General features: G+C 35.1%; 1 protein-coding gene across 27 annotated transcripts in view; it reads left to right on the forward strand.

Annotated features, from left to right (window-relative positions):
• SOX6 (SRY-box transcription factor 6) overlaps positions 1–27412 on the forward strand; it is a 631508-nt gene that overhangs the window by 524144 nt on the left and 79952 nt on the right. For 18 of the 27 annotated variants that reach the window (XM_076002133.1, XM_012780692.3, XM_012780698.3 and 15 more), the window contains 3 exons: positions 12641–12790; positions 18780–19005; positions 22030–22217. In XM_076002133.1, coding sequence (XP_075858248.1) covers positions 12641–12790; positions 18780–19005; positions 22030–22217 — 564 coding nt within the window. The remainder of the gene's footprint in view (positions 1–12640; positions 12791–18779; positions 19006–22029; positions 22218–27412) is intronic. The other 9 variants (XM_076002147.1, XM_076002136.1, XM_076002135.1 and 6 more) reach the window with 1 other exon arrangement.

The raw sequence follows: 27412 nt of genomic DNA on the forward strand, positions 1-27412 counted from the left end.
TATATTTAATCTTCCAAGTCTGCTGAGAAATTAAACACCAAGTTTAGTTTACAAGCAGTAAAAACATTTTATATAATAAACACATTCATTTCCAACTAGCAACATTTGTTCTGATCAATGATTAAGTGAAAAAAGTACCATTTAGATAATATTATACTTTCTTTTCATGCAATTTTGTTTTCCCAAATATATATTTTTAACAATTTAAATAAAATCCTTCTTTTCATTACATATTTACTCATATTTTTCTCCATTCTGTGTTGCTTTGGAAGCTTCATTATGGATGAAAGTCGAAGGGCATAGAAGTTGGGCAGTGTAGAATATTTTTCAAGCGACAGCATCTGGTTCCTTGACAGTCATCATGGGCCAAGGCAAGGCAGCCCTGGCAGAACTCCAGATTCTTATGTTGGTATTGCTGAGGGATTTCCAGGTCTGCCATGTTGTTTTAATGGTGTTTCCTAGAAACATAAAAACTCAGAATGGAATTCAAAGTTCACTTTATAATATATAAGGCCTACATGATCTGGCCCCTTTGCTATCTTTCTGACACCTGATATATTACCCTTTGCCCGGTTCACTCTACTCCAACTACACTGGTCTCCTTATTGTTTCTCAGACATTCCAAGCACAAGCACACCTTTGCCATAGGACTTTCACCTGTACTTTGCCTCTGCCCGGATGTCATCCCCAGATAATAATGTTATGACTTATCCCTCACTTCATTCAGGTCTCTATTCAAATATCACCTTCTCTGAGTTTTTTTAACTTCTCTATATTTAAACCCCTCACCCCACCCCATACTCACATACCTGGTTACTTTATATTTCATAGTACATGTCGCCACAGAGTTACATATCTGTGCCTATTTGTCTGTCTTCTCCTTCCTACCCCTCCCCCTAAAGTCACTGCTCACTTCTGTTTTTCCAAAACCTAAATTGTACCTGCCCCATATTAGCCACTCAGTAAATAATTTTTTAATGAATAAATAAAAGAATGAATTAATTTACCTTTGGTTACAAAGATATGTTTTCAAATATTGGTAAACTAACATATATTCATTTACTAAAAAATAGATTATTAAACTCAGCACATGTACTTACATGTACTCAAAAATATGTGCATATTAAAAACATCCTTATGACTCTTAGTTTGAGGGAAATAACACTTAGGTTTCAAATCCAACCTCTGGACTCATGGATGAGTTTTTACATCTTATTGGTAGAGTCGAAGTTGAGATGCACTTGTTTAAGGTTAACCTGATGAACTATGGCTTCACAAATGCAAGCTATACCGCTTAGAGCATATTCAGAGAACTAGAGCTCTTCAGCATTGCCTGCCCAGCTCTCGGAAACAAAAGGAAAATAGATTCATTCTCATAATGCTGATTTCCAAGTGCCCTCATTATCACCTTTGTAAATATCTTGCTTCAAGAACTAAATTACTAATTGTTTCAGTGACCAAACTTTTATTTCTATAAATAAGGCATTAAATATTTACATATTTTATTTAGCACCCTGAAAAAGAAGATGCTTAGAAGAAACAGATATAGAGTGTTCTTATTAAAATCATTGGGAGTTGTATTGTTCATTCTTAGTTACTTGCATTGTACAAGCATGTTCCATAAGGAAATGCTCTTCTGAATGCATTCTAATATAATTGGTACAGCTGGAGAATGAATTTCAGATTACTTTTTGTAGTAGAGGACTGGGTGATCTGCTACCTGATGAATTCTGATTTTTTTTTAAGTTCCTTATTGTAAGGGTAGGACCTTTGATCTGAGCCTCTCTTCTTATTCTCTTTTCCTTTTCACAGCTTCTCCTTTCCTTCTATACCCAATACATCCTCTGCCCCATTAGCACAATGAGTTTTGTCAGAGGAGCAAACTACCCAGTGCTTGGAAAAATAAGCAAGAGGACCTCGAGCCAGGGAAACTCTTCTTTCAATTCATTTTTCTTTACTTGACATTCTTAAGCTGGCTGCAAGGGATAATGAAATGAATTAAGCAGGTCTTGGTTCTCAGTGGCTTATAGTCAATGCTTGTTCCATTTTTCTTGTGGTGGTTGTGGAAAGGCAATTGGCAGAAGTATCAAAAGGGGTGAAAATAGGTGTGCTCTCACCTCAGACGAAATTTTTGCCCTTTATGTGTATTTGCATAAACTTTAATTTTAAAAATCTGAAAACACCTTAACATGATTATAATTACCTTAACCTAATTACTGTGGTTGCATTTTAAAATATGTACATTTTAAAACAAATATTAAAATAAAATTCTACAACATAAATCATCCCTGGATGCCCAACAATTATTTTTCAAGTGCATTTAAGACAAAATTTTTTAAATCCAAGGAGAATGGTAGAAAAATATTTCTTTCATATAATGCAAATCAAAAGCTCTGATAGAACATACAAATTCTATTTACAGTAGGTTCCCCAAGAGAACAGCACACAAGGAGAAATGAATACATATGAACAGTAGAGAGGGAAAGTAAGGAACCTGGGTTCTAGATTTCATTCTACCTACTACTCACCATTAATATTTTTATGCAAATCATGTTCCTTCTGGAGACGTGAGCTTTCTTCATCTGCAAAGCAAGGAGATTGGGTTAGATGATGTTCATAGTTCTTTTTTCTGCTAACATTATGTTATCTGGTGTTTCTTTGTAAGAAAATCTGTGCCTTACATGGTGAACCCACATGCTTGTAACTTTAAGAAGACAGAAACAGAGAAAGATGACCTCCATTCTGGAGTTTCTTTTGGAGAGGGTATGAGGAAAAGTATACTAAAAAAGGGTGTGGGTAGAAATTATAGCAATTCCAGGAAGACAGAGGCAAGAATGGAAATCAAAGAGTTTTAATGGTTAGTGTTAAGAGAACCTAGCTGTTAAATGTCAGGCATTATGTTAGGTGCTAGGAACATAAAGGTAAATGACACTCAGTCTTTCCCTTAAGGAGCTCAGAATTTGGTGGAAGAGAAAGACATGGGGGAAAAAACAGAAATTCCATAAATTGCATGGGGATAAAGGATGAGATATGGTGGGAGCACAAAGGAGGCAGTGGTCAGATAAGGCTTCAAGGAGAAAGTGATTTTTGAATTGAAACTCAAAAGATGAGTATAATTATGGCAGAGTTAGTTAGAAAGGAGGATATAGTGAAATAGAAAGATATGCAGGAGGAGCAAGGAGATTGATTTGGAAATTCACCTAATATGTAGGAGTGGGAGTAGTAGTTCTTCCCTATTCTTTCTCTCACCTCCTATCCCTACAGTCAGTTTCCCTTGGTGTCAAATATTAGGAGTGTAGACAAACAAGAACCTTCTATGCTGAAAACAGGGACTTTAGTTTTTCTTTCCATAAAATCACAGCTATATTTCCTGGATCATTTTGTTGACTTTGGAGGTTTACAAGAAGTGAAAGTATTTGTGATCTCTTTCAAATAATCATTTTTAGGGTCTCTCCTCACCCTTCCTTCAGTCTGTAATGACTTGTTGCTGATACACTTTTTTCTCTGTGCTGAACAAGCACTAAATAAAGCTGTTTAATTACCTCTGTCTCCATTTCCACCTACACATAGCTTAACTTGTCCAGCTTTATAGCATGCCTTGCTTGGTAGGCAGAGGAATGGTCATCAACATTGTTTTGAGAAGGTAACAAAACCCAGGATATCCCTGGAGAATTAAACTAAGCTTGGTGCCTGGTGTTTGGCAGCATCAATCAAGTAAATAATGACATTACCTTAAGGATGCCTCCCTACCCTACCCTACTTGTTTTTTCCAACTTCTCCTGTTACCCCCTTGCATGGTGTCTGGTACACAAGGATAGGATGGATCTGTTAACCTGGGTAGCTGAGCTATGCCTGGGGTTCCCAGATGTTTTGTGGAACCATACAGGTGGGGATAAATATAAGGATGAGTTGACATCTTTCAGTAGCACCTATTGAATCTATTTTTATAAAATAGTATTTTTCTTTTCTTTCCTTTCTTCATTCTCTACCAACAGAAAGCTTGTATTTGAGGGAGAATTTTTTTTTTTCTTTCTCTGGGCCATATTCCCACAGGCTCCTTGAAATGCCCTTCCTAATAGAAATAGTAAAACACAGGAGAATCTGCTCCAAAGAGAATTCAGTGTGCAATGTTGAGCCTCCTTTTTAACTGTTGGTTCCATATACAGGAGCATATTGGTGCCAATTTAGAGCCCCTGTTGGTTTTTATTTTAAAATTGTGTCCCTTACTCCTTCAAAGTAGCTAGTAGTACCATGAACTCTTCTTTATCCATTTGAAGATTATGAAATGTCATTTTAGAAAGAGTAGCTGTAAGCCATCTGAAAATGCAGTTTGCTATTTGAGAGATCAGAATAACAGTCACATCATAATCTTTCTTCCCTGTGGACAATGATCCTTGTCTGGCTAAGAACAGCAAATATGTTTCATTATGATTCACTGTATAGCTTTTTAAAATAATTTAATTTTAAAAGCAGAAAGAACATGGGCTTAAAAGTGAGACTAACTCTATAAAGGATAATAATTACTACCTCATATAGTCATTGTGAATATTAAATAAAATAATAAATATAAAATACCTAGCACAGTGACTGAGTGAGTTTGGGGCTCACTATGTATTTGTTGAATTAACAAATGAATGAATAGTGTTGATGATTGGATGACTAGTTATGTGGTTACATGAAAATCATGTGATTATGAGGAGAAAAGGCCTTATACCTTTTCTCTGTGGCACTCTCCATTAGAGATCTTGCATTATTTTATCATAGAAAGCAAGTATAAAAATATATATTTCATATTATGGTAAACATAGGTACACTGTGACATTACCTGTCATAATTTGACATCAATTTGGCTGTCTTGGGGCAAAATATGCTTCTCTTCCCAAATACAGTACTGGTATAACATGACTTTCTGACACAATATATTCCTTAGGTCCTGACATAGACCAGTATGTATACTGGTAGATACTCAAGAATTTTACCATAAGGCTGAGTTTGATTGGTAGGACCTACTGCTTTGTGTTGGATCTAAGCAGGCTTGATTTTTAAAGTGTCACTAGTATCCAAATGCAAGATAGACTTATTTTTTTTTTTTTTTTTTTTGAGACAGAGTCTCACTTGTTGCCCAGGCTAGAGTGAGTGCCGTGGCGTCAGCCTAGCTCACAGCAACCTCAAACTCCTGGGCTCAAGCAATCCTTCTGCCTCAGCCTCCCAAGTAGCTGGGACTACAGGCATGCGCCACCATGCCCAGCTAATTATATATATATATATTAGTTGGCCAATTAATTTCTTTCTATTTATAGTAGAGACGGGGTCTTGCTCTTGCTCAGGCTGGTTTCGAACTCCTGACCTCGAGCAATCCGCCGGCCTCAGCCTCCCAGAGTGCTAGGATTACAGGCGTGAGCCACCGCGCCCGGCTAAGATAGACTTATTTTTAAGGTTAGTATCTATACACAGAATTCTAGAAATGCTATTAGATGTATTTATTTGTGGATTTGTGATGTCTTCATAGGAATTTTTTAAAATTTATTTTTATTTTTTAATTGACATTTAATAATTGTACATATTTATGGGATACATTGTAGTATTTTGATACATATAATGCATAGTGATCAGGTCAAGGTAATTGAGACTCCCTTAATTCAATTTATTTAAAAGGTTGGTCAATGAGTTAGTGACAAAACATGAAAAAGATTCTGTGTTTTCTTGTTTTAGTTTATCATTCTTCCTAAATGCTTTTCTTCTTGGGGTAAATTCTGGAATTATTAATGTGGCCTTGCTATAGTATGAATATTTGTGTTCCCCCAAAAGCCATATGTTGAAATCCTTACTCCAAGGTAATGGTATCAGGAGGTTGGTCTTTGGGAAGTGATTAGGTCATTGGTATGGAGCCCTCATAAATGGGATTAGTTTATTAAAAAGGCCTGGGAGAAAATTCCTTACCCTTTCTACCATGTAAGGTTATAGTGAAAAGATGAGGAAGTGGGTCCTTACCAGACACTGAATTTTCTAGTGCTTTAATCTTGGACATCCCAGCCTCCAGAACCTCGAGAAATAAATTTCTGTTGTTCATTGGGTACCCAGTTTATAGTATTGTGTGGTAGCAGCCCAAATGGACTAAGACAAGCCTAGAAACCCTATCCCTCTCTACTCCTCTCCTGCCACTCTAGTCTCCCTCAACAGTCCTGCCGCCTTGGTCTTCTTTAAGTTTCTCAAAAACTTTAGCTTCTTTTCCACCTTGGAGATGTAACACTTGATGTTTCTTCTTTCTAGAATGTTCTTAATCTTTTCACCCAGATCATTCTTACATAAAATATTACATCCTTAGAGAAGCTACTCTGGTCGTTCAGACTACATTAAATATTTTTGTTAGATGGTCTCTTGACGTTCTAACGATTGGTTTATCATATATCCATTTCCACTTTAAATGATGTATATTATGGTTATGTTGGAGAGAGACCTAGAGAGTTCTTATTTTAGCTCAATAATAATTATACAATGTTGGGCAAGCTACTTCTGCTCACTAGATTTCAGCTCATCAGCATAATGAGGTCAGAATAGCCTATATATGTGGTAAGTGTGTCATTGTTCAGTTTACAAAAATTTTAATGCTAACTACTTTATTAAAGATGATAATAATATATGTAGAACATTTTTAGCCATAAAGTAATATCATTTTTTAATGATTAAAGTGCTCAATGATTAAAATGCTTAAAGTGTTCCTATAAAATATGAGTAATTTTATAATTTTGATAAAATATTTAGCTGGGCTCATTTTTAATGTATGACTGCATGTCTTTTATATATCTTGGATAAAGTAACAATTCAATATCCCAAACAATCATGGAGCCTTTTTCAAAATTGAAATGGAAAAATCTGTATTTACAATGCAGTCTTTACCAAAGTTTAAATGTTTATGGGATTTTGGCTGAGCCTATTATAAGCTTGACTACATTGTTGACTTTTTTAAACCTGATCTGTGTTCAGGAATGAATATTCATTATTATCATCATTATGACTGTGAACTATGATCTGCAAATCCTATGTGGCATGAAACTTTTGTAAACCCTTATGTAATAGTTAATCAGAGTTTAACTTTTTTCCTTCCTAAACTGTTAGTCTGCAAAGAAATTTTTTAACTAAAACTATTTGGTTAGAATAACTAGTAGTTTATATTCTTACAAAAAAGAATGCAATAGCATTTCAAGAAACTTTAAATTTATAAGCAACTACATTGAGAAGAAAAATCTACTTGGTTATTGCTCAAACAGTATAATTTGTATTAGAAAAGTTTAGGACAGGTTAATGAAGCTAGTAGTTACTGAGCAACTATCTAGTCAACAGTTTAACAAATTACTTCAAATGAATCATTTATATGAAACAATATAATTTAACTTGGACTGAATTTATTTTCTTTTTTGAAAACTTTGCACCATAAAATTGCACATATAATGAATATAATTATGTACCACTTATATTGCCTCATTTATAGACATTATCATTCCTTCCTAACATGTAATGATTTTATATAGTATGTTAATTCAGAAAATATTGATTGGCTATTTGTTATTTGCAAGGCACCATTCTTGACACAGTCATTTAAAAATAATTAGATTCGTCATGTCTTCAATGAGCTTACAGTCTATCAAGCATGATAAGATTTATGTGCATAACTAAACATAATGTTGAAAAAGTGATAAGCACCACAAGAAAGGTGAAGTGTTAAGGATCTATATTTTACACCTTCTCTAGAGCTATATGCTTTCAATCCTCCTCAGCTCCTAATACAGATCCTTGCACATAGAACACATTCAATTGATGTTAGCTCACAAGGTGAGCTGTGAAATTATTTTGTAAGCTTGTATCTATTCAATGAATGACATTATTATTATCTAAGTCAAATTTAAAATCTTCAATCTGAAGAGAAGATATTTATAACTAAAATATGTTTTGTTAGACAGAATATGAATATTTTAATTTCCATGAGTGCCTTCTATCTTTTCATCAGACTCCAGTTTAGATTTTTATTTCCAGGCTCGTTCTACTAAATTTTACCTGATATCATACTGTCCAGTTTACCCAGTTCTGTGAGTTTTATGGGTTGTGGGTATACTTCTTCCTGCCCCTAGTATACCAGTAACTACAGCTCACAAGAACCAGCTCTGAGGAATCTCAGAGTTTGTTAGGTCTTGCCTCTTTTAGATACAACCTACTGGAAAGGAGCATAAAATAAATGATTATCAGAGCCTTAGAGAAAACAATTAACACTACCCTAATTCTAAAAAGCAACTGTATCGTTGCTTTTTAGATCTGAAGAATTGCACAATTTTGTCAGCTTTTACAAAAATAGATTTGTTTCCAAAAATTTGTTTTCTTGCTTTCCTCACTAGTTGAAGTTCCCTGAAGGACTCAGGTTGAGGAAAATTTGCTTTCTTTTGATCTTTTGAATTAGTGAGTTAAAAATGAAGGCATAAATGATGTCAAAATATTCTTGTATCTCTGAGATTTCATGACTCTTTAATGCTCAATAGTAGGATATATTGGTTAGTATATCAGCTATAGTAATATATATCTAAAACTTTTTCAACTGTTAATTATCTTTATTCCATTCAGTATAAAACTTTTCTTCACTGCTTTAACCCAAGCAGAATTTTTTCAGAAGCTTGACCTGTCCCCCTTTTGAAGACACTTGGATGAATTTCAAAGGAAAAGGATACAACAGAGTAAAAAGGAAACAAAAAAATGGCCTGTTTTTTGCCTAAGTTCTAGCAATTTGACTGACTCTTGTAAATTTTTCTTGCCACTGAGTCATTGCGTACAGAATTATGAAACTTTAATTTCTTTAGAGGCTTGTTATATTAGAAAAATTGTTCCAAAGAAAGCAACAATCATGACATAAGCACATCTGGCTCTTGCAAATTATTCTTTATTAAGCTTTCATTTAATTACATGTGCTGAAAGGTCTGTTTTTGATTACTGTAATTTTTTTTATTTGTCCATATGAATGATAGTAATGCTGTAAATTACATACAAACCACCTGTTTTTTCTCCCTTACTAATATGGCAAAGTTTGAGCTATTTTCTCTGTGGTTGATGAACTAGGAAGCTTTCTATTTATTATGATAGAAATGTGACCATCAAGGTAATGGCTTAATCTTGATTATAATAAGAAAAGAAAATATTTGAATCAAGTTTTCAAGCATTAAATAGTGTTACAATTGGGGTATCTGACTTCTGGTTAACCACAGCAGATTAATACATTCATTTATTACCAGTTTCACCAAAATCCTAATAAATCAACAGTTAAGGATTGTAGGTGTGAGCCTTCAAGTAGAAATAGAAAGAGAAGACAAAAAAAATTGGAATATGAGAAATGGATAGATGAGTTAGAATTGTCTTAGCAGAAAAGAGAAAGCTGATACCTAAGCTTTAAGAATATAAAGCCAAAATGAGTCAAGCCCCATTGGAAGCTGAACTTTTGCAATGCTTAGGAATTGAAGGCATCATGCATCATTGAAGGCAGGGTTCTAAGAGGTAGAACTGTAGACAGGATGAGTGATTGAAAATAGGTATAAGATGATACCTCCCTAACCTCATGCAACCTGGTAACTACTATCCCTGCCTCACCCTCAGCCCCCAACAAGCTCATAACCTGGCAGAAGACTCTGGAGGTTTATACTCTTGAGAAGTTGAACCTAAGAGGATATTTTTTTGTCTTGGGGACATCAGGGATAGCTAAGAATGAGTGCTGGTGCCATTTTGAAAACAGGAAGTCTGCATGATAGACCACAGACAGTGTGATAGATCCCTCAGCTTCTCTTACTTGGCTTACCTAATGATGGCATACAAGTCTTTACCTCACCCAAGGCAAGAATTTTAAGACCCCTCTCTAAGAAAATGATCTAAAGTGTAAGAGAAACAACCTATAGATACTGGCATTTGGAATTCCCCAATGAAAAAACTGACTTTCTGCATCATTCCTTTATGCTAAAGCCCATCAGTCAATAAGTTTGACCCAATACTTAGACCTTCCACTCAGGTTTTGAGTACATCACTCTTATATATGAATAAACAGTCAATGAATGCCAGAAAAGCTTCTAATATGAAAGAGCTCAAAGAGTTTGGAAAAAAAGAAAGTCAATAATGTAGAGTACAGAAAATATTTTAAAAACACTCCAGACCTATAATTGATATGATCAAACAGAGTAAGAGAACAGAGTGCTACCGAAAGAAGCAATCATAGAATAAGAATACCCTTAAAATGTAATAGCAGAAATTAAAAAATTTCATAGAAGAGTTGGAAGATAAAGTTGAAAAAAATCTATCATGGAGTATAACAAAAGGTCAAAGAGTGGCATATGGAAGAAAAGTACAGGGTTAATAAGGAATTCTCACATTTATCTAATATGAGTTCAAGAAAAAAAGAACAGAGGGGAGAAAATTATCAATGAAAAATATCAAAAAAGTTTCCTAGAATTGAAGGACATGAGTTTACAGATTGAAAGGGCTGACTGGGTATCCATAACAATGAATATAAAAGTCAACAGAAAGACATCAAAGTGAAATTTCAAAACAGTATAAAAGGAAATCCTAATGCTTTTCAGAGGAGAAAACAGGTTATATGCAAAGGATCGGGAATCAGAATTACATCAGACTTCCTTCTAAGAAGAGTAAGAAGACAACAGATAAGTATGTTTGGAATTCTGAGGCAGAATTGTTTTCAACGTATAATTCTATATCAGTCAAACTCCAATCAAGTGAGAGGAATATAATAACTTTTTCCAGAAATATTAGTTCCTATATAATAATCTCACATGCACCTTTCTCAGGAAACTCCTGGAGGATGCACTCTACCAAACAGAGATGGTTAACTAGGAAAGGAAGACATGATATCCAGGAAACAGGGAATCCAGTACAGGAGAGGCAAAAGATATTCCAAGTATCATACATCTGTAGTAGTCCTAAGGAATAAACTAGTTCAGATTGGAGCAGGAAGACAGAGAATTCTAAGAAAGATGTCTCTAAGGGAAGAATATAGGCTAGATTACCTGATATATTCTACTATATTGGGTAGATTTTTACTGGTCTCTTGGAGAGTTTGATAATTAATTAGTAATAGTTACATAAAAAATAAAACAAACTATGAGGCAAATATTAAATCTAACAAATAAAAAGTTGAAAAAGAGAAAATTAAATATAGTTCAATACATACCTCAGCTGTGAATAGTATCTTCACAGAATAATATAAAACAGTAAACACTAAATTTAAAATTCATGATATTAACATTAAGAGATTTTGGGCTTGGTGATGTAGGAAAGTAAACTCTCATCTTCTATTATATGAAGTCTGTAAATAAGGATATAAAAGCATAAGCATTTACAAGTAAGGAGGTAAATATCTGTCAAACAGTTAAATGAATTGAAGGGGATTGTCTACACAGAGCAGTAAATGAAATAAGGAGGTCCAGAGCAAGTGGGCCAAGGGTATCACACATGGCTGTGAAGGCTGTGCACTGTACCTGGTGGCCATGCTATGTTTGTTGTTGTTGTTTTGTTCTTTGTTTTTAAGCCTTAAAGTACTATGGAACTTGTAAAACTGTATATAATAATTACTTTGATAAAATTAAAATTATGTAAAAAGAGCTTGGCCCACTTGTTTTTCATTCTTTGGCCCTAATTCAGCTAAGTAAACATTTGGAGGTTGACAGTTTTAAGATTGATAATGTTAGTTTATCTGCTTATCATGTCTCAGGGCAGGGGAACCCTTTTAAACTGAGCAGATAGAATGAGTAAGATCATTGGTTTCCCAAAGAGAACTATAGGGAATACTTCAGAAGAGGCCATGAAGCAGCAATGGGAATATAATGAGGGTACACTAGGACTCCCAGGCAAAGGCAGGACCTAAGGACAGAAACTAGGTGATTTGTTCTGAAGCATGTAGGAAATACTTTGTTACCTGGATTGGGTCAAAAAGCAAGTGCGCAGTTTCTGTGCTTTGAAAAAGAAGTATGACTATTTTTTTTAGAAAACTGCTATCAATCTCACCATATTCTCTTGAGGATTATATTGTATGCTGCCTAGAAATAAGACCTTGATAAAAGAGTGACTGCCATTGGACCAGAGGGGTCCTAGAGGCAGTACTTGTTATCCAAAAGGATGAGAATACCTAGAAAAGCTTAGTGCTGAAGAAGAGTGATGTAATTCTTTCTAGAATCACTAGGAAAATTCAGGTTAGTTTCTTAGTTTGTGAATATTAATTTACATTTACTCATTGATTTACATGAGTGGACATACCAGGCATTTAAAGAACTTTTCATAAAGATTTAGAGACTAAAAAGCATCTTAGAGACGACTTAGTCAAATTTCTTTTTGTACAACTGAAGAAACCTAGTTCCGGAGAGCTGAAGGGTCTTGGGTCATAAAGTTATTGCTAGTTTGACCAGGTACAGAACCATGGCTCCCGTACAAGTCCTCTTTCTTTCTGTTATATTATTTTCTTTCTTTTATTTTCCTCTTTAAAAAATAGTGAAAGGGAATTGCAAGGCTGTCAGAGAAATAGTTATCTAACAATACGGTAAGTTTTTTTTTCAAACTCCATTTCAGCTGCATTTAGAGATCAATGTTTGTCTTCCCTGTTTTGCAGCAGCTCTATGCCGCTCAGCTGGCCAGCATGCAGGTGTCACCTGGAGCAAAGATGCCATCAACTCCACAGCCACCAAACACAGCAGGGACAGTCTCACCTACTGGGATAAAAAATGAAAAGAGAGGGACCAGCCCTGTAACTCAAGTTAAGGTACTTGCTTTGCAGGATTGTGGAACCAGTTTGGAAAATAGCTTCACAAGAAAGGTAGTGAACCCGGCTGTATTGGGAATAAACAGCAGGAAACATAGCAATATAAAAGGAACCCCGAAACGTCCCTTTTTATGGTAAATTTCATGATTGAGCACTGAGAAACAGGTGTTTCCCTTTTGATAACAATGTGCTGTATTGTGAGATCTTTACCTAAATCTGCAAACTAACTTCTCAAGAGTTTTTCCCCTTTGGATTCTGGCTTTTATTTTTTAATGTTTCTTGGCATGCATGGCCATGATTTTATTGCCAGTCTTTGTCATAGACTTGTGGCATTTCTCTCCATGTTCCTTAAACAGATAGGGAGCCAATTTATAGTGCCAGAGAAGGAAGATCTTGAAACCTTAGATTTAAAAAGGGGACAGAAAAAGAATCTAACGCTGGACTTTATATGCTTTGTTGGTGAAGGTCTTTCCTTCAAAACTAGTTATAAATGTGGGCTCTGAGTTGTCATTGCCTAATAATGCCTTTGATGCCATGTAGTTCTGAGAGAATAAACGGGCTTTCCCAAGTTATGACTGGAATGTTAATAGATGCCTTTCCTCACTAATTTTCAGTGTCATGAAACTGGGCAGCCAGGAGATATTTAGCGACAGAGGGGAATTGATGAGCCATTCCAATTTGTGCTGCAGCTGGTACCTATAGGTGGTACTGGTTGGTTTTTATGATTGCATTTGCTCTCTATATTTAATTACCAAATTGGAACAGTTCAGAGAAACAATTGTTTTGTATAATTGACTTATCTACTTAGCCGGGTATTTTAAGTACAGACACTTTATTGTAATGTGGCAAAAGTACTGCATTTGCAGAAGTTTTGCAATTATTAAATCATTACATGAGAAACAGCAGAGACCAACAAAACTCAATGTTGAATGCTATACAATCACTGACATTGTTTTGTTTTCTAAACTTTGCACATAGGAATTTTGAGATTTCAGAAAGACCTTTAAAAAGTGGATCCCAAATACCAAAGATCAAAAAAGTGAATACCATTAAGAGAGAGAGAGTTCTGCCCATGCACCATCCAGAGGAATTAATTTAATGTCACCCATTCTTTTAGAACCTCCAAAGAAATAGATGAACATTTATGTTTTGTTTTTAGAAATATTGAGATATGACAATAGGAAGTTTACATTTCACAAGACAGAATTACTTATGGAAACAGACTATTTTGCATTCCCAGAGTTTGTGTTTGGGAATAAGATCAGAACACTACAACTCAAATCAAGGCACTTTGCTTAATCATTGTTGTTAGAATATGAGTAGTATTATCAAACAACAGTGACTTGAGCTATTGAGCATAAAATATTTTAACATAAAAAGTCATTTTATAAGTAAGTTGGCCAACTGGAACTGTACCAAACCAAGTCTTTACTGGATGAGTAAAATATTCCTTGGTTAAATTAGAGTTTATATCTGCTTTTACCATTCCATCTTTGTGGGCCAACTGAATTTTATTACTCACTTGACCACATGAAAATTCTTAGGGAGTTTTCTGTATAATTTGACTTGACTATATTTTATGTTAATGACAAAAGAAACATTCCTTTAACTTATTAGATTATTTATTGTATATGTTGATAAAAATAAACCAAAACATAAAGCAAATGTTTTAAATTAAAAATATAGCTATCTATTATTTAAAAAGTATTGAAAATGATCTTATAGTTTGCTGATTGAAAGAACAGTGGTCACCAAAATCTATCATGCTTATCTTTATTGTCATTGCTTTCTCTCTATATATAACATGATCATTTTTTTTTAAATTCAGGCAGGATATAGGGAAAACTTTGTTGAAGTAGATAAAATAAACATAGATGGTCCTATGTACATTTTTCCCTTAGAATTTTTATCTACTATCACTGTAAACATCAGAAGTCAGAATATTTCTGTTCAAATATCAATTCTACCACTTTTACTAGCTATGTCACCTTGAGCAAGCTACTTAATTTCTTTTAGCTTTAGTTTTCTCCGCTGTAAAATGGAAGTTAATATTATTACAATTCTTAAATGAGATAATACATCCTCTAGCAAATTGTGAGTATTCCGTAGAGGTAGAGATGCTGCTGCTGCTGCTAATTACAGTAATAAAGAAAGTGGTGTAGTGATTTTTATTGATTATGATCAAACATTTAGTTGTATACTGAGAGAGATCCTAAGTAAACATCTAGAGGATTTCCATTGTCAACCATGATGGAGGACCAGGAATCAGATTTACTCTCCCAGCTTAAACAACTAAAACTCAGGACAAAACTATATAAAACAATGGTTTTTAGATATTTACAATAAGAGTACAGGATAGCAATTGCTGTGTGAAGAGAAGCAAGCTAGGCAAGCACTACAATTGTTCCAGCTCACTGTCTAGAGGGAGTTTCCAGGTGACTGTGCAGGAAGTTTGGCAGTCTCCCTGAGTAGAGACACAAACTTTGGAGTTTAGGAATGCTGATGCAGATGGAATTCATGAAGTAGGGTACTAGATATCAGGGAGTGCACACAGAGCGAGTGCTGGAGATCTGCAGAAGGTTTCCCTGAGTATTAAGCTGAGTACTGATCAACACATGCCGGATGTCAAGGGATAACACCAGAATGTAGCAGGCAAAGCAATTGCAAAGTTCACAAAGGGCCTGGAGTGGTTTGCATTCCCATTAAAGAGGAAAGATCTCCTGACGTGTGGGGCATCAAATAGAGTCCCCAGAATGATATCACCTCACTAGTGGAGCTAAACTATTAATAGATTAAAGGCTATTCTGAACTTGCCTAACAAATCTCAAAATTAAGCCTAGAAAGGACCAAATTATTCTGCATCTCATAACAAAGTTCACAAATATTTAAAGAAATACATAAATGCTAGTACCCAAGAATGTAAAATTCACAATGGGTATCATTCACTCAATAATTGCCAGGCTTTCAAAGAAGCAAGAAAATATGAATAATTAGAAAAATCAATCAATAGAAAAGGATTCCAAAATGCCACAGATGATGGAATTAGTAGAATAAGGCAGTAAAAACAGCTATTATAGGAGAATTCCAACTAGTCCCAAATGAGGTAAACAAATCTTTCTATAAAGCACCTATAAGACAGGACAAAATAGACAAAAATGACTATTTCTGCATTCTGGAAATTGACCAATGGCATATATAATCTGAGAAAACATTTATGCTTCTTATATGTAAGAATAGTGTGAGTCTGTGACATTTTTGCCTAGGGCTATTGTTTTTTTTTTTTTTATTTCAGGAAATTATGGGGGTACCAACATTTTGGTTACATGTTATGACTTTGCCACCTCCCAAGCATGTTTTGAGATGTGCCCTTTCCTCCCCTACAATGCTCACCATGTCCATTAGTTGTGAGTTTACTCACCTCCAATCCTCCTACCCCCAAAGAATACTACTACTGTGTGAGCACCTTAGTGTTGATCAGTCAGTGCCAGTTTCATGGCAAGTATGTGTGGTGCCTATTCTTCCATTCTTGTAATACCTCACTTCGGAGAATAGGCTCAAGCTCTATCGAGGAAAATATAAAAGGTGCTAGGGCTATTGTTATTTCTCCTATCAACAGGCTTCAGTTAGCACAAAGTTTGTGTAAGGTGGGGGCAGGCTGTGAAGACTAGCATTAGCTATGCCATGGAGAAAATGGATTCCCTCAATTGAGAGTTGATAGGTGTACTCATGCCCAGTGGCATTGCTGGTGAAAGTGGCAGATGCTGAATTATAAAATTAATAAGAAATTAGACCTTATTTTAAAAGTTTAAAATAAAATAAAATAAAAGTTTAAAATATTTAAACTTCATATGTTGAAGAAGATAGAGGAAAACATGAGCATGATAAGGCAAGATAAGGAAAACCCAAATCATATATCTGGAGGTAAAAAATAGAGTATTTGAGGTGAAAAATACACTGGATGGGCTTAGTAATGGCTTTGACATTGAAAGAAAAGATTAGTGAACTTGAAGACGTAGCAATAAAACTATCCAAATGAAACATAGAAAAAAGACTGATCAGTACTGTGGGGCAATATCAAATGACCTAATATATGCAATTGGAGCCCCAAAAGGAGGAAGAAAGAACAAAAAATATAATTGAGGAAGTAATGTCTGAAAATTTTCCACATTTAATGAAAATTCAAAACTTAAATATTTAGAAGGTCAGTGAACTCCAATTAAAAAAGAAACATGGAGAAAACTAACCAAATATGGAACATATGATTTCCTATTATTTAGATATGAGTAAAAGAACTAACTAGTCTAAATACCCTTTGAATTAAGAGCAAAGGGAAGTAAATTGCAATTAAGTATGTTAGATAATTTTGACAATCATAATGGATATAACTGTGTATCTTGAAAACCTGTCCTATATCCAAATACAGATAAAAGTACATTGCAACATAGATGAGATAGATTGCCCATTTCCTACTAAGACAAGAAAAAAAGAATTAAAAACCTAAGGCATCACTACATTATCAAACAAATGACTTGTTTTTTCTGTAGTTTAGTAGAAAAGGGCCTTAGATTTGGAGTCCAATAAATTAGAATTCAAAATTTGTCCCTATGTGCATGGACTTGGACCAGTGATTTTTGTCATTCTGTCATTTGTCATTTTTTACTTCCATTTTCTCATTTGTAAATTTAGAATAGTACTACTGCCCGGATTCATAGAGTTTTTAATGGTTAAATGAGCTAATATATGTGAAAATGATTAGTACAGTGCTTGGTGCTCATGTTATTTTTGTTGTCTCTTTTTAATCCTTCTTTCTAAGTAGTGTTTTCTGGCATTTTTTTGGTTCCTCCTTAATAAATGATATTTGTACTGGAAAAGACCTTAGCAATCATCTAGTGTTGGGCCCTCTTTTTACACGTATAAAGATGTTTCTTAAGGGGGAGACTCTTCTGTTATTGAACTCTATTATGTGTTTTAAACAATGACATTAAAAGCAAGTCCTCTGTGCCTTCTCAGAAGCAAAATGGGAGTTAATATTTGCTGACAATTTTATTTTAGAACACAATAATGCAGCTCTTAAAACTGAACATTTAAATGAATATGCTCATATTACAACTAAAGTTCTAGAATCATGGAAGTGTTGTTACAGGTATTTTATGGCAGGATAAATGAGACAAAATGAAGGCAAGAAGCTTAGCTTTCAAGCTCCTGGGTAAACTAGAGTTACAAGCCAGGTATTTGAATACTGTGCTCAGCGTAGAAGGATGTGTGTCTTAAAATAGACATTCTTTAAATATATGCAGCAAACAATATAAAGAGACATCACTTTAAACATGAAAAATAAATTGCATATAGCATGGTATGTAAAACATAATTATAATGTATACTTGATCTTTGTAAAAATTAATTTTAAACATGGATAGAGACCAGAATATAGACCATAAAGAGTGCCCACACCCAGAAAGCCACATAGAAGCTATGCTGTGGCATGCGGCTCCCTGGGCAGGGGCCTAGGAGATCAGAAGGCTTCCCATGTTTCCATTTTTAAATCACTTGCAATTGTTTGATATAAAATATATATTAAAAAATTAGCTGCAGAGACTATTTATAGTTATAGGAACTTTTTGGAGAAAATAACACAAAAGCACTACAGAGCTGCTGAAATTTTAAATAATTCTTTGTAAATGCCCTAGGTTAATTTAGATCCCTGAAAACACATTAGGAAATTAAGCTGTAATGTGAGCTAATTCAGATTTTAATTTGGCAAAAAGAATGATCCAACTACACAGTTAATGTAAATAGAAGCATAACACAGGGAAATTAATGAGGTTTCCTTCCAATGAATCTTCAAGGAGGTAGATAATTAGCTTCTTTTGTTATTATTGTAGGAGAATGTGGCATTGTCTCTGAGGTGCAAAATAACTGTGGCTTACTAAGTGATAATGTGCTTCATTTGTCTTTTTTTTTAATAATTATTTATGTTAAACTCTTGTAGGATGAAGCAGCAGCACAGCCTCTGAATCTCTCATCCCGACCCAAGACAGCAGAGCCTGTAAAGTCCCCAACATCTCCTACCCAGAGCCTCTTCCCAGCCAGCAAAACCAGCCCTGTCACTCTGCCAAACAAAAGCAGCATCCCTAGCCCCATTGGAGGAAGCCTGGGAAGAGGATCCTCTTTAGGTAAATGGAAAAGTCAACACCAGGAAGAGACTTATGAATTAGGTAAAAGAAAGCAAACCTGTTTAGTGATGACTGATCCTTATTTCCAAAGTGCTCCTTAGTAAAAGACGATACTCTTATCTTTTCTACCGAAACATAACTCAATTTAGTATCCTGGCTAATTAGAACTTTTGGAAATGGTCATAATATAAATCCTGCTGAGATGGGTTCTTTAGATGATGATGAGTTAGATTTAGCAATCATAGGCTTAGAAACTTCTGTATTTGGTCAGTGTTTTGCCACTGAAGTGATTTTCCAAGGACCAAAGAACCTGGCCTCAAAGCTGCCTTTCAAAAGGCTAAAATTTATTTGAAACTATAATTCATCTTTATGCGATTTTTACATCTTATTCCATATTACTTTTGCATTAAAACAAATATGAATGACACATTTCAGTAACATATGAAATAACATTGATATCTAGGAAGATATGCCATAATGATCCTCTGGCTTCTTGCATTCCCCCACATATTTCCAAATATCTCTAGGAAAATTTGCACCCCTGTGTGAAAAATATGGAAGAAAAAATAAGGGTTTTGGTATGAGACAGTCTTGAACTGAGTGCCTTCACTTAATAGCTATGTTATCCTGGAAAAGTTATTTAATATTTTTTAATTCAATTTCCTAATCTCCAAAAGAGTTTTAGTATTGCCTAGCTCATAAGTTGTGATAATTAAAAGAGAAAAATGCATATAAAGTTCTTAGCACAGTGTCTAGCACTTAGAAGGCATTCAAGTTTAAAAGACTGGAATGAATGAATATCATTACATTTGTATATATGTGGAGTGAAACAATAAATGTGAAAGCACTTATCATCAAGAGAGTGCAAATAAGTATTAACATTACTGTTACTATACTTTTTAAGTCTCTTAATTTCCAAATAAAGACACAGAAATTCAAAGGGGACAAGATCTAGCATTTCTTCATCAAATTACATTTCTCACATTATTGAGTCCTAGAGTCTGAAATGCTTATTACAACAGATAAAAAAAACTGTATAAGTATAGCCATTTATAGTTTTAAAACATTCTTCTCTATTTTATCTCATTGGATTTTTCACAATAATTTTATGAGTTAAGTTGTATATTAGTGTTACTCTCATTGTGCAACTAAACTGTGGTTCTTAGAGGTAGAATGACTTGCTCACACTCCTGTAGCTATTAATGAGCAGAACCAGGACTAGAATTCAAGTCCTGTCACACATAATTCAGTGTTCTTTTTATAAACTTACAGTTGGAATTTTTGCTGAATTTTGCTGAGTCTAGGTAAATCTGACAGTGAGATGTAAATCTTCCTTGTTGAAATTTAGGACATTGGGAATCTCTACAGCAGCCTATTCTCAATTTGAGTCAGGATGCCTCTTCCAAGAACCCAGAAGTTTTCACTCCAAGTCAGTGATATCCATGTAGAAGACAGAAATGAATCATTTCTAACATGTGAATACGAGGAATATCACTTAGCTGGAGTTTTGGAAGTTATGAAATAAGGAAAAAAGAACAACATAAGTTATAGAGTTGATCTTGAAATGGCTCTCCTATAATCCACTTCTGAATTTTGTTTAGAAAGCGTTTGTCTGCTGTCCTGAGCATCAAGAGAGGCAAAGATGACTATGTTACAGAGCCAGCTCTTAGGAAACTTTTACTTCAGCAGAGCATATTCCTAGATCATGAATTAGAAACAGACTGAAGTAATAGCACCTGCACTTGAACAGCACTCGCGTCCAGACAATATTGGATAGAAATAGTCTTTTTTTTTTAAATCAGAAAAGCTACAGAACAAAAGCTGTGGGTTTTGTATATCCTGAAATGGACTGACTTAACAGAAATTTCACAGTTAGCCTTAGGAATCTTTTCCAAACTCAAATGCATATGTTCATGCATTGCACTCATAAGACATATGTTGTGAGCTTGATTTTTGTCTGGTTTTATCTGTCTATGTGAGATGTATACACACACACACACACACACACACACACACACACACACACATGCTATGAAATGCTCATACCAGGCCTCAAATAAGTGGATCATGTTAAAATTTACCACAGCAGCTTAAACCTATCAATCATTGAACAATTGCTCTCTTTTTGTCTAAAATGGGAAAAACTTATTCATTCTTACAGTGGAATGCACAATATATTGGAAAATTAGTTTAATTTTGAATTTTTCCCCTCTGTGCTGCATGGAATGCAATGGAAGCAAATATTTATTCTCACTTTATTTGAAGTTTTGTACTTACATGAAAACCATTCCCACACATATAGCCTCACTGTCATGAAGATAGGGAGATGAGAGCAGCTGATGTTCAAGTTGGGGGTGGGGAATGAGTTGTCATTTTCTTGGTAAATAACTGAGGCAGCATGATGGGAAGAATGCTTCATTAACCAGCCAGCAATTGGGGGATGGAGAGTATGGTGTGTTCCTTCCGCCCACTCTGTCCAACAGTGGACATAAGAACACACAGATACAGATATCACTAAAGGATACATGTAGCCTCACAAATTTTTTCTACTAGGCCAGAAACAGCTTTCCTGTATTAGCACACCAAATATAACGGGTAGCCTGGACAAACCTCTCTGCTTCCTCCCCACCCTCTGCCCCCTTCCTTCCCACAACTCCTGCACAGAAGAGGCAAGATTATATGCTAATTGTAGATACAGGAAGAACAGATGTATTCCCTCAATGTATACACAATAGAAATCTAGGAATCTATTGTGTATACATTGAGGGAATATATCTGTTCTTCCTGTATCTACAATTAGCATACAATCCTCCTGTGAGGAGGTGAGTGAACAGAACCCAGATAGACTAGAGTGCTGGGGTTTCTTCCAGTGGCTGAAAAAAAACCAGCATGGCTTGGGTGTCCTGGATTTCTATGCTCTATGCATAGTATTGTACAGTTTTTTAAATAGCAAATGTATGCCTTCTTTGTTCAGGAAATGCAGTTTTCTACAGGGGAGTGGATAATAGCAGTACCTTTTAAGAGTCTAACCTCACAAGCCTCTAATAATGCGTCCTGTGTATGCAGATATCCTGTCCAGTCTCAACTCCCCTGCCCTGTTTGGGGATCAGGATACAGTGATGAAAGCCATTCAGGAGGCTCGGAAGATGCGAGAACAGATCCAACGGGAGCAACAGCAGCAACAGCCACATGGTGTTGATGGGAAACTGTCCTCCATGAATAATATGGGGCTGAACAACTGCAGGAATGAAAAGGTAAAACTTGCTTCCTTCCTTCACTGGATCTGCCAGACTCTCTGGCTCTTTCCAGGGTCCCAACATCAGTCTGAAGCCATAGATTTAGGCTTCCAGCTTGAGGGATGTCTTGTATTTTGCGCAAATCTGTCATGTATCACATTTAAAATGATAAATGATTAACAAATATCTCTTTTTTCAGTCAGTGTGAGTTGCCTCCCCGGCACCCAACCTACCTGTCTATTGGTGTGTCTTTCTGTCACATTCTGAAATATTTAGATGTATCTTATAATAAAGGGGCTATATGATAGTATTAGAATAAGAATAAAGTATCTGAATATTTAAAAAGGAAGACACAAATATGCTCACAATAAAGGCTAAATTACAACGACTCATCATTAAATTTAATACTAAGCTTCCTATTGACCAGGCCAAAACAACCTAACACAATAATTTACAAAATTCATTTATTTATTTTGTGATTCCACAAATTATTTATTGAGTGCCTATTTTATGATAGATGCTGTTCTAGACACTAGAGTTATAGCAGTGAGCAGATCTGATAAAAATATCTACTTTCATAGAGCTTGTGTTCTAATAAGGAAACACAGATGATGAAGTAATAAACAAATATGTAGTATAATTTCAGGAGGTAAATAAATACCATGAGAAAAAAATAGAAGCAAGGTAAAGGAATAGGGAATTATGGGATTGTTTTGTTAGAAGGGGTGGTAGGGACTCTCTGAGGAAGTGACCTTGAGTAGAGAGCTGACCATCTGAAGAGCAGGACCAAGAGCTTTCCAGGCAGCAGGAGCCATAAGTGTAGAGGTCCTTAGAGGGGTAGGACCACCACCAGGGAGCCCCGTGTGGCAAGAGTGGTACGAGAGAAGGGACAGCAGGGGGACATGAAGAAAATATGATAGGCTGGGGCAAAACATGGACCTACTAGGCCCTAGAAAGGCTTTTCATTTTATTCTGAGGGTGATGGGAATGCCTAGACCAGTTTTATCCAGGGAATTGATGTGATCAGATTTACATGTAAAAAGATCATTCTGTCTACTATGTAAGAATGAACTATAGGAGGTTGAGAATGGAAACCGGGAGACAGTTGAGAAGCTATTGTAGTAGACTGGGTGAAAAATTCTGATTAGCTGACAGAATGAAACATGCCATTTTTTAAAAAAGATGTGAAAATACTTTCCCAATGCCAAATTGTTTACTTTTTTTTTTTTTAACATTGGAATTGTATAGAAACAAATGAGTGTCATGATGAGCAATGTCTTTCTTTGGTAACAGTTTTAAAGTAAATTAAAAAAAATATTTCCATTCATATGTTTATTCTATAAAGGCTATGAATATAATATACTGAAGTCAAGGCCAAGAGACTTCTCTTTGTCTCAGTTCTTGCTAATTCTAGCATGGTTGCTGTGGTAATGGCTCCATCCATCACAATAAAATTTATAGTTTACCCAATTCCTAGAAGGATTTTTTTTTCAAAGTATTACGGATGTTTTTGGTTACAAAATGTTTTTGGTTATAAGGATTGCTTTTGTAATGCTTGAATCAGGGTTCTAAGTGTGCCTATTACCCAGATAGTGTTCATTGTACCCGTCAGATAGGTTTTTGTTCATCCCCCCCTTTCCTCTCCCCCTGGTGGACTTCCATTGAGTCACACATCTCTCTATGCAGTTGTGTGCCCATGCGTTCATTCCAATTTAATAGTGAGCACATATGGTGTTTGTTTTCTCATTCTTTAGATATTAACTTAGGATAATGGTCTCCAGTTCTATCCATATTGTTGCAAAAGGCATTAAGTCATCCTTCTTCATAGCTGAGTAGTATTCCATGGCATGCATATATCACATTTTGTTAATCTACTCATGAATTGATGGGCATTTGGGTTGATTCCACATCTTTGCAATTATGAATTGTGCTGCAAAAAACATTTGAGTGCAGGTGTCTTTTTGATAAAATGGCTTCTTTTTCTTTGAGTAAATACCAGGTAGTGGGATTGCTAGATTGAATGGTAGGTCACTTTTAGTTCTTTGAGAAATCTCCATACTGTTTTCCATAAAGACTGTACTAATTTTCAGTCCCACCAACAGTGTATAAGCATTCCTTTCTCTCTGCATCCTCACCAGCAACTAGTGTTTTGGAGTTTTTAATAAAAGCCAATCTAACTAGGGTATGGTGATATCTCATGGTTTTAATTTGCAATTCCCTGATAGTGATGTTGAACAATTTTTTATATGTTTATTAACTATTTGTCAATCATCTTTTGCAAAACTTCTGTTCAGGTCTTTTGCCCACTTTTTAATGGGGTTTTTGATTTTTTCTTCCTGAAATTGCTTGAGCTCTCTGTAGATTCTGGTTATTGGCCCTTTATCTGCTATATGTAGCAATATATAGCTTGCAAATATTTTCTCCCATTCTGTAGGTTGTCTATTTTCTCTGTTGATTCTTTCCTGAGCAGGAAAGTGCAGAAGACTTTTATTTTAATCAAGTTCCATTTATTTTTGTTGTTTCTGTGATGGTCATTGGGATCTTCTTCAGAAATTCTTTGTGTAGGCCCATATCTAGAAGAGTTTTCCCAACATTTTCTTCTAGAGTTCTTATGGTTTCATGCCTTACATTTAAGTCTTTTATCCATCTTGAATTAATTTTTTTGAGTGGTGAGAGATGGATCCTGTTTCATTCTTCTGCATGTGGCTATCCAGTTTTTTCAGTACCATTTATAGAATAGGAATTCTTTTCCCCACCATATATTGTTGTCTGCTTTGTCAAATATCAGTTGGCCATAAGTGGATGGTTTTGTGTGGATTTTCTGTTGTGTTTCATTGGTCTATGTCTCTATTTTTGTGCCAATACCATGCTGCTTTGGTTACTAAAGCCTTGTAGTTTAGTTTGAAGTCTGATAATGTGATACTTCCAGACTTGTTCCTTTTGCTTAAGATTGCTATGGCTATTTAGTTTCTTTTTTGGTTCCAAATGAAGTGTAGAATTATTTTTTCTAGATCTGTGAAATATGATGTTGATATTTTGATGGGAATCGCACTGAATCTGTAAATCACTTTGGGAAGTATGGACATTTTAACAATGTTGATTCTACTGATCCATGTGCGTGATATGTGTTTCCATTTGTGTGTATTATCAGGGATTTCTTTTGTCAGTGTTTTGTAGTTCTCTTTATAGTGATCTTTTACCTCCTTAGTTAAGTATATTCTTAGGTATTTTATTTTCTTTGTAGCTATTGTGAATGGTATTGAGTCTTTGATTTGACTCTTAGTTTGACTGTTATTGGTGTATAGGAATGCTACTGATGTGTGTACATTGATTTTGTATCCTGAAACTTTGCTGAATTCATTTATCAATTCCAGGGGTCTTTGGTGGAATCTTGGGGGTTTTCTAGATATAAGATCATATCACCAGCAAAAAGCGATAGTTTGACCTTCTCTTTCCTGATTTGAATACTCTTAATTTCTTTCTCTTGTCTGATTGCTCTGGCTAGGACCTCCAGTATTATGTTGAATAGAAGTGGTGACAGTGGGCATCCTTTTCATGTTCTGGTTCTTAGTGGGAATGCTTTCAACTTTTCCCTATTCAGTATGATGCTAGCTGTGGGTTTGTCATATATGACTTTTATAATTTTGAGATACATTCCGTCTATGCCATATTTGTTGAGGGTTTTTATCATGAAAGGGCACTGAATTTTTGTTGAATGCTTTTTCTGCATCTGTTGAAATGATCATATGATCATTGTTTTTGCTTCTCTTTACTTGTGAATCACATTTATTGTTTTACATCTGCTAAACCATCCTTGCTTCTTTGGGATGAAGCCCACGTGGTCATGGCTGATTATTTTTTTTGATGTATTGTTGAATTCAGTTTGATAGTATTTTATTGAGGATTTTTGCATCTATATTCATAAGGGATATTGGTCTTTAGTTTCTTCTTTTGTGTGTCCTCTCCTGGCTTTTGTATCAAGGTAATACTGGCTTCACAGAATGAGTTGGGGAGGATTTCCTCCTTCTTTAATGTTATGGAGTAATTTATGCAGTATGGGTACTAACTCTTCTTTGTAGGCCTGATAAAATTCAGCTGTGAATCCATCTGGTCTGGGGCTTTTTTTGTTGTTGGAAGATTTTTATTTCTCTTTCAATCTCACTGCTCATTATTGGTTGGTTCAGGCATTCAATTTCTTCCTAATTGATTCGTGGGAGATTGTGTGTTTCCAGGAATTTGTCCATTTCCTCTCTGCTTTTGAGTTTATGTGCATAGAGATTTTCATAGTATTTACAGATAATATTCTATATTTCTGTGATATCAGTTGTAATATTTCCTTTTTCATTTCAGAATGAGCATAATTTGGGTCCTTTCTCTTATGTTCCTGGCAAGAGGTCTATCAATTTTGGCAAGAGGTCTTGCCAAAGAGGTTTATCAATTTTGTTTATCTTTGCAAAGGACCAACTTTTGTTTTGTAGATCTTATTATTATTTTCTTTTTTTCAATTTCATTTAGTTCTGCTCTGACCTTAGTTATTTCTTTTCTTCTGCTGAGTTTGTAATTTATTTGTTCTTTCTTTTCTAGTTCATGAGATGTGTCATTAGATTATTAATTTGTGATCTTTCTGTCTTTTTGATGGATTTTTAAATTAGCATGTGGAAGAAGTTGTGAGGTAAGTATGTGATCGTGTGTGCTCTTATCCATGCATTGGCATACATAGCCATAACTAGGATGTTTGTTTTCTTGTGTTTTATTTTCAATAGGTATGGTGATGGTGCCCATCTGAGAATTGGGTGTATTAGTTTCCTAGTGGGTTGCTGAAAACAACAGAAATTAATTCTCTCACAATTCTGGAGGCCAATCTCAAATCAAGGTGTCAGCAGGGCCATCCTTCCTCTGAAGGCTCTAAAGAAAAATCCTCCCTTGCCTTTTTCTAACTTCTGATGGTTACTGGCAATCCTTGCCATTTCTTTAGCTTATAACTGCATCACTAATTTCTGCCTCCTTTTTCCATAGTTTCCTTCCTCTCTGTGTGTCTATGTGTCTCCAAATCTCTCTCTCTTTATAAGGACATCAGTCATTGTATTTAGGGATTACCCTAATCCATTGTGACCTTATTTTAACTTGATTACATCTGCAAAGACTCTATTTCTAAGTAGAGTTACATTTACAGGTACCAAAGATTAAGACTTGGACATATCTTTCTGGAAGTA

The sequence above is a fragment of the Microcebus murinus genome, chromosome 4 (genome assembly GCF_040939455.1).
Source record: "Microcebus murinus isolate Inina chromosome 4, M.murinus_Inina_mat1.0, whole genome shotgun sequence".
NCBI lineage: Eukaryota > Metazoa > Chordata > Mammalia > Primates > Cheirogaleidae > Microcebus > Microcebus murinus.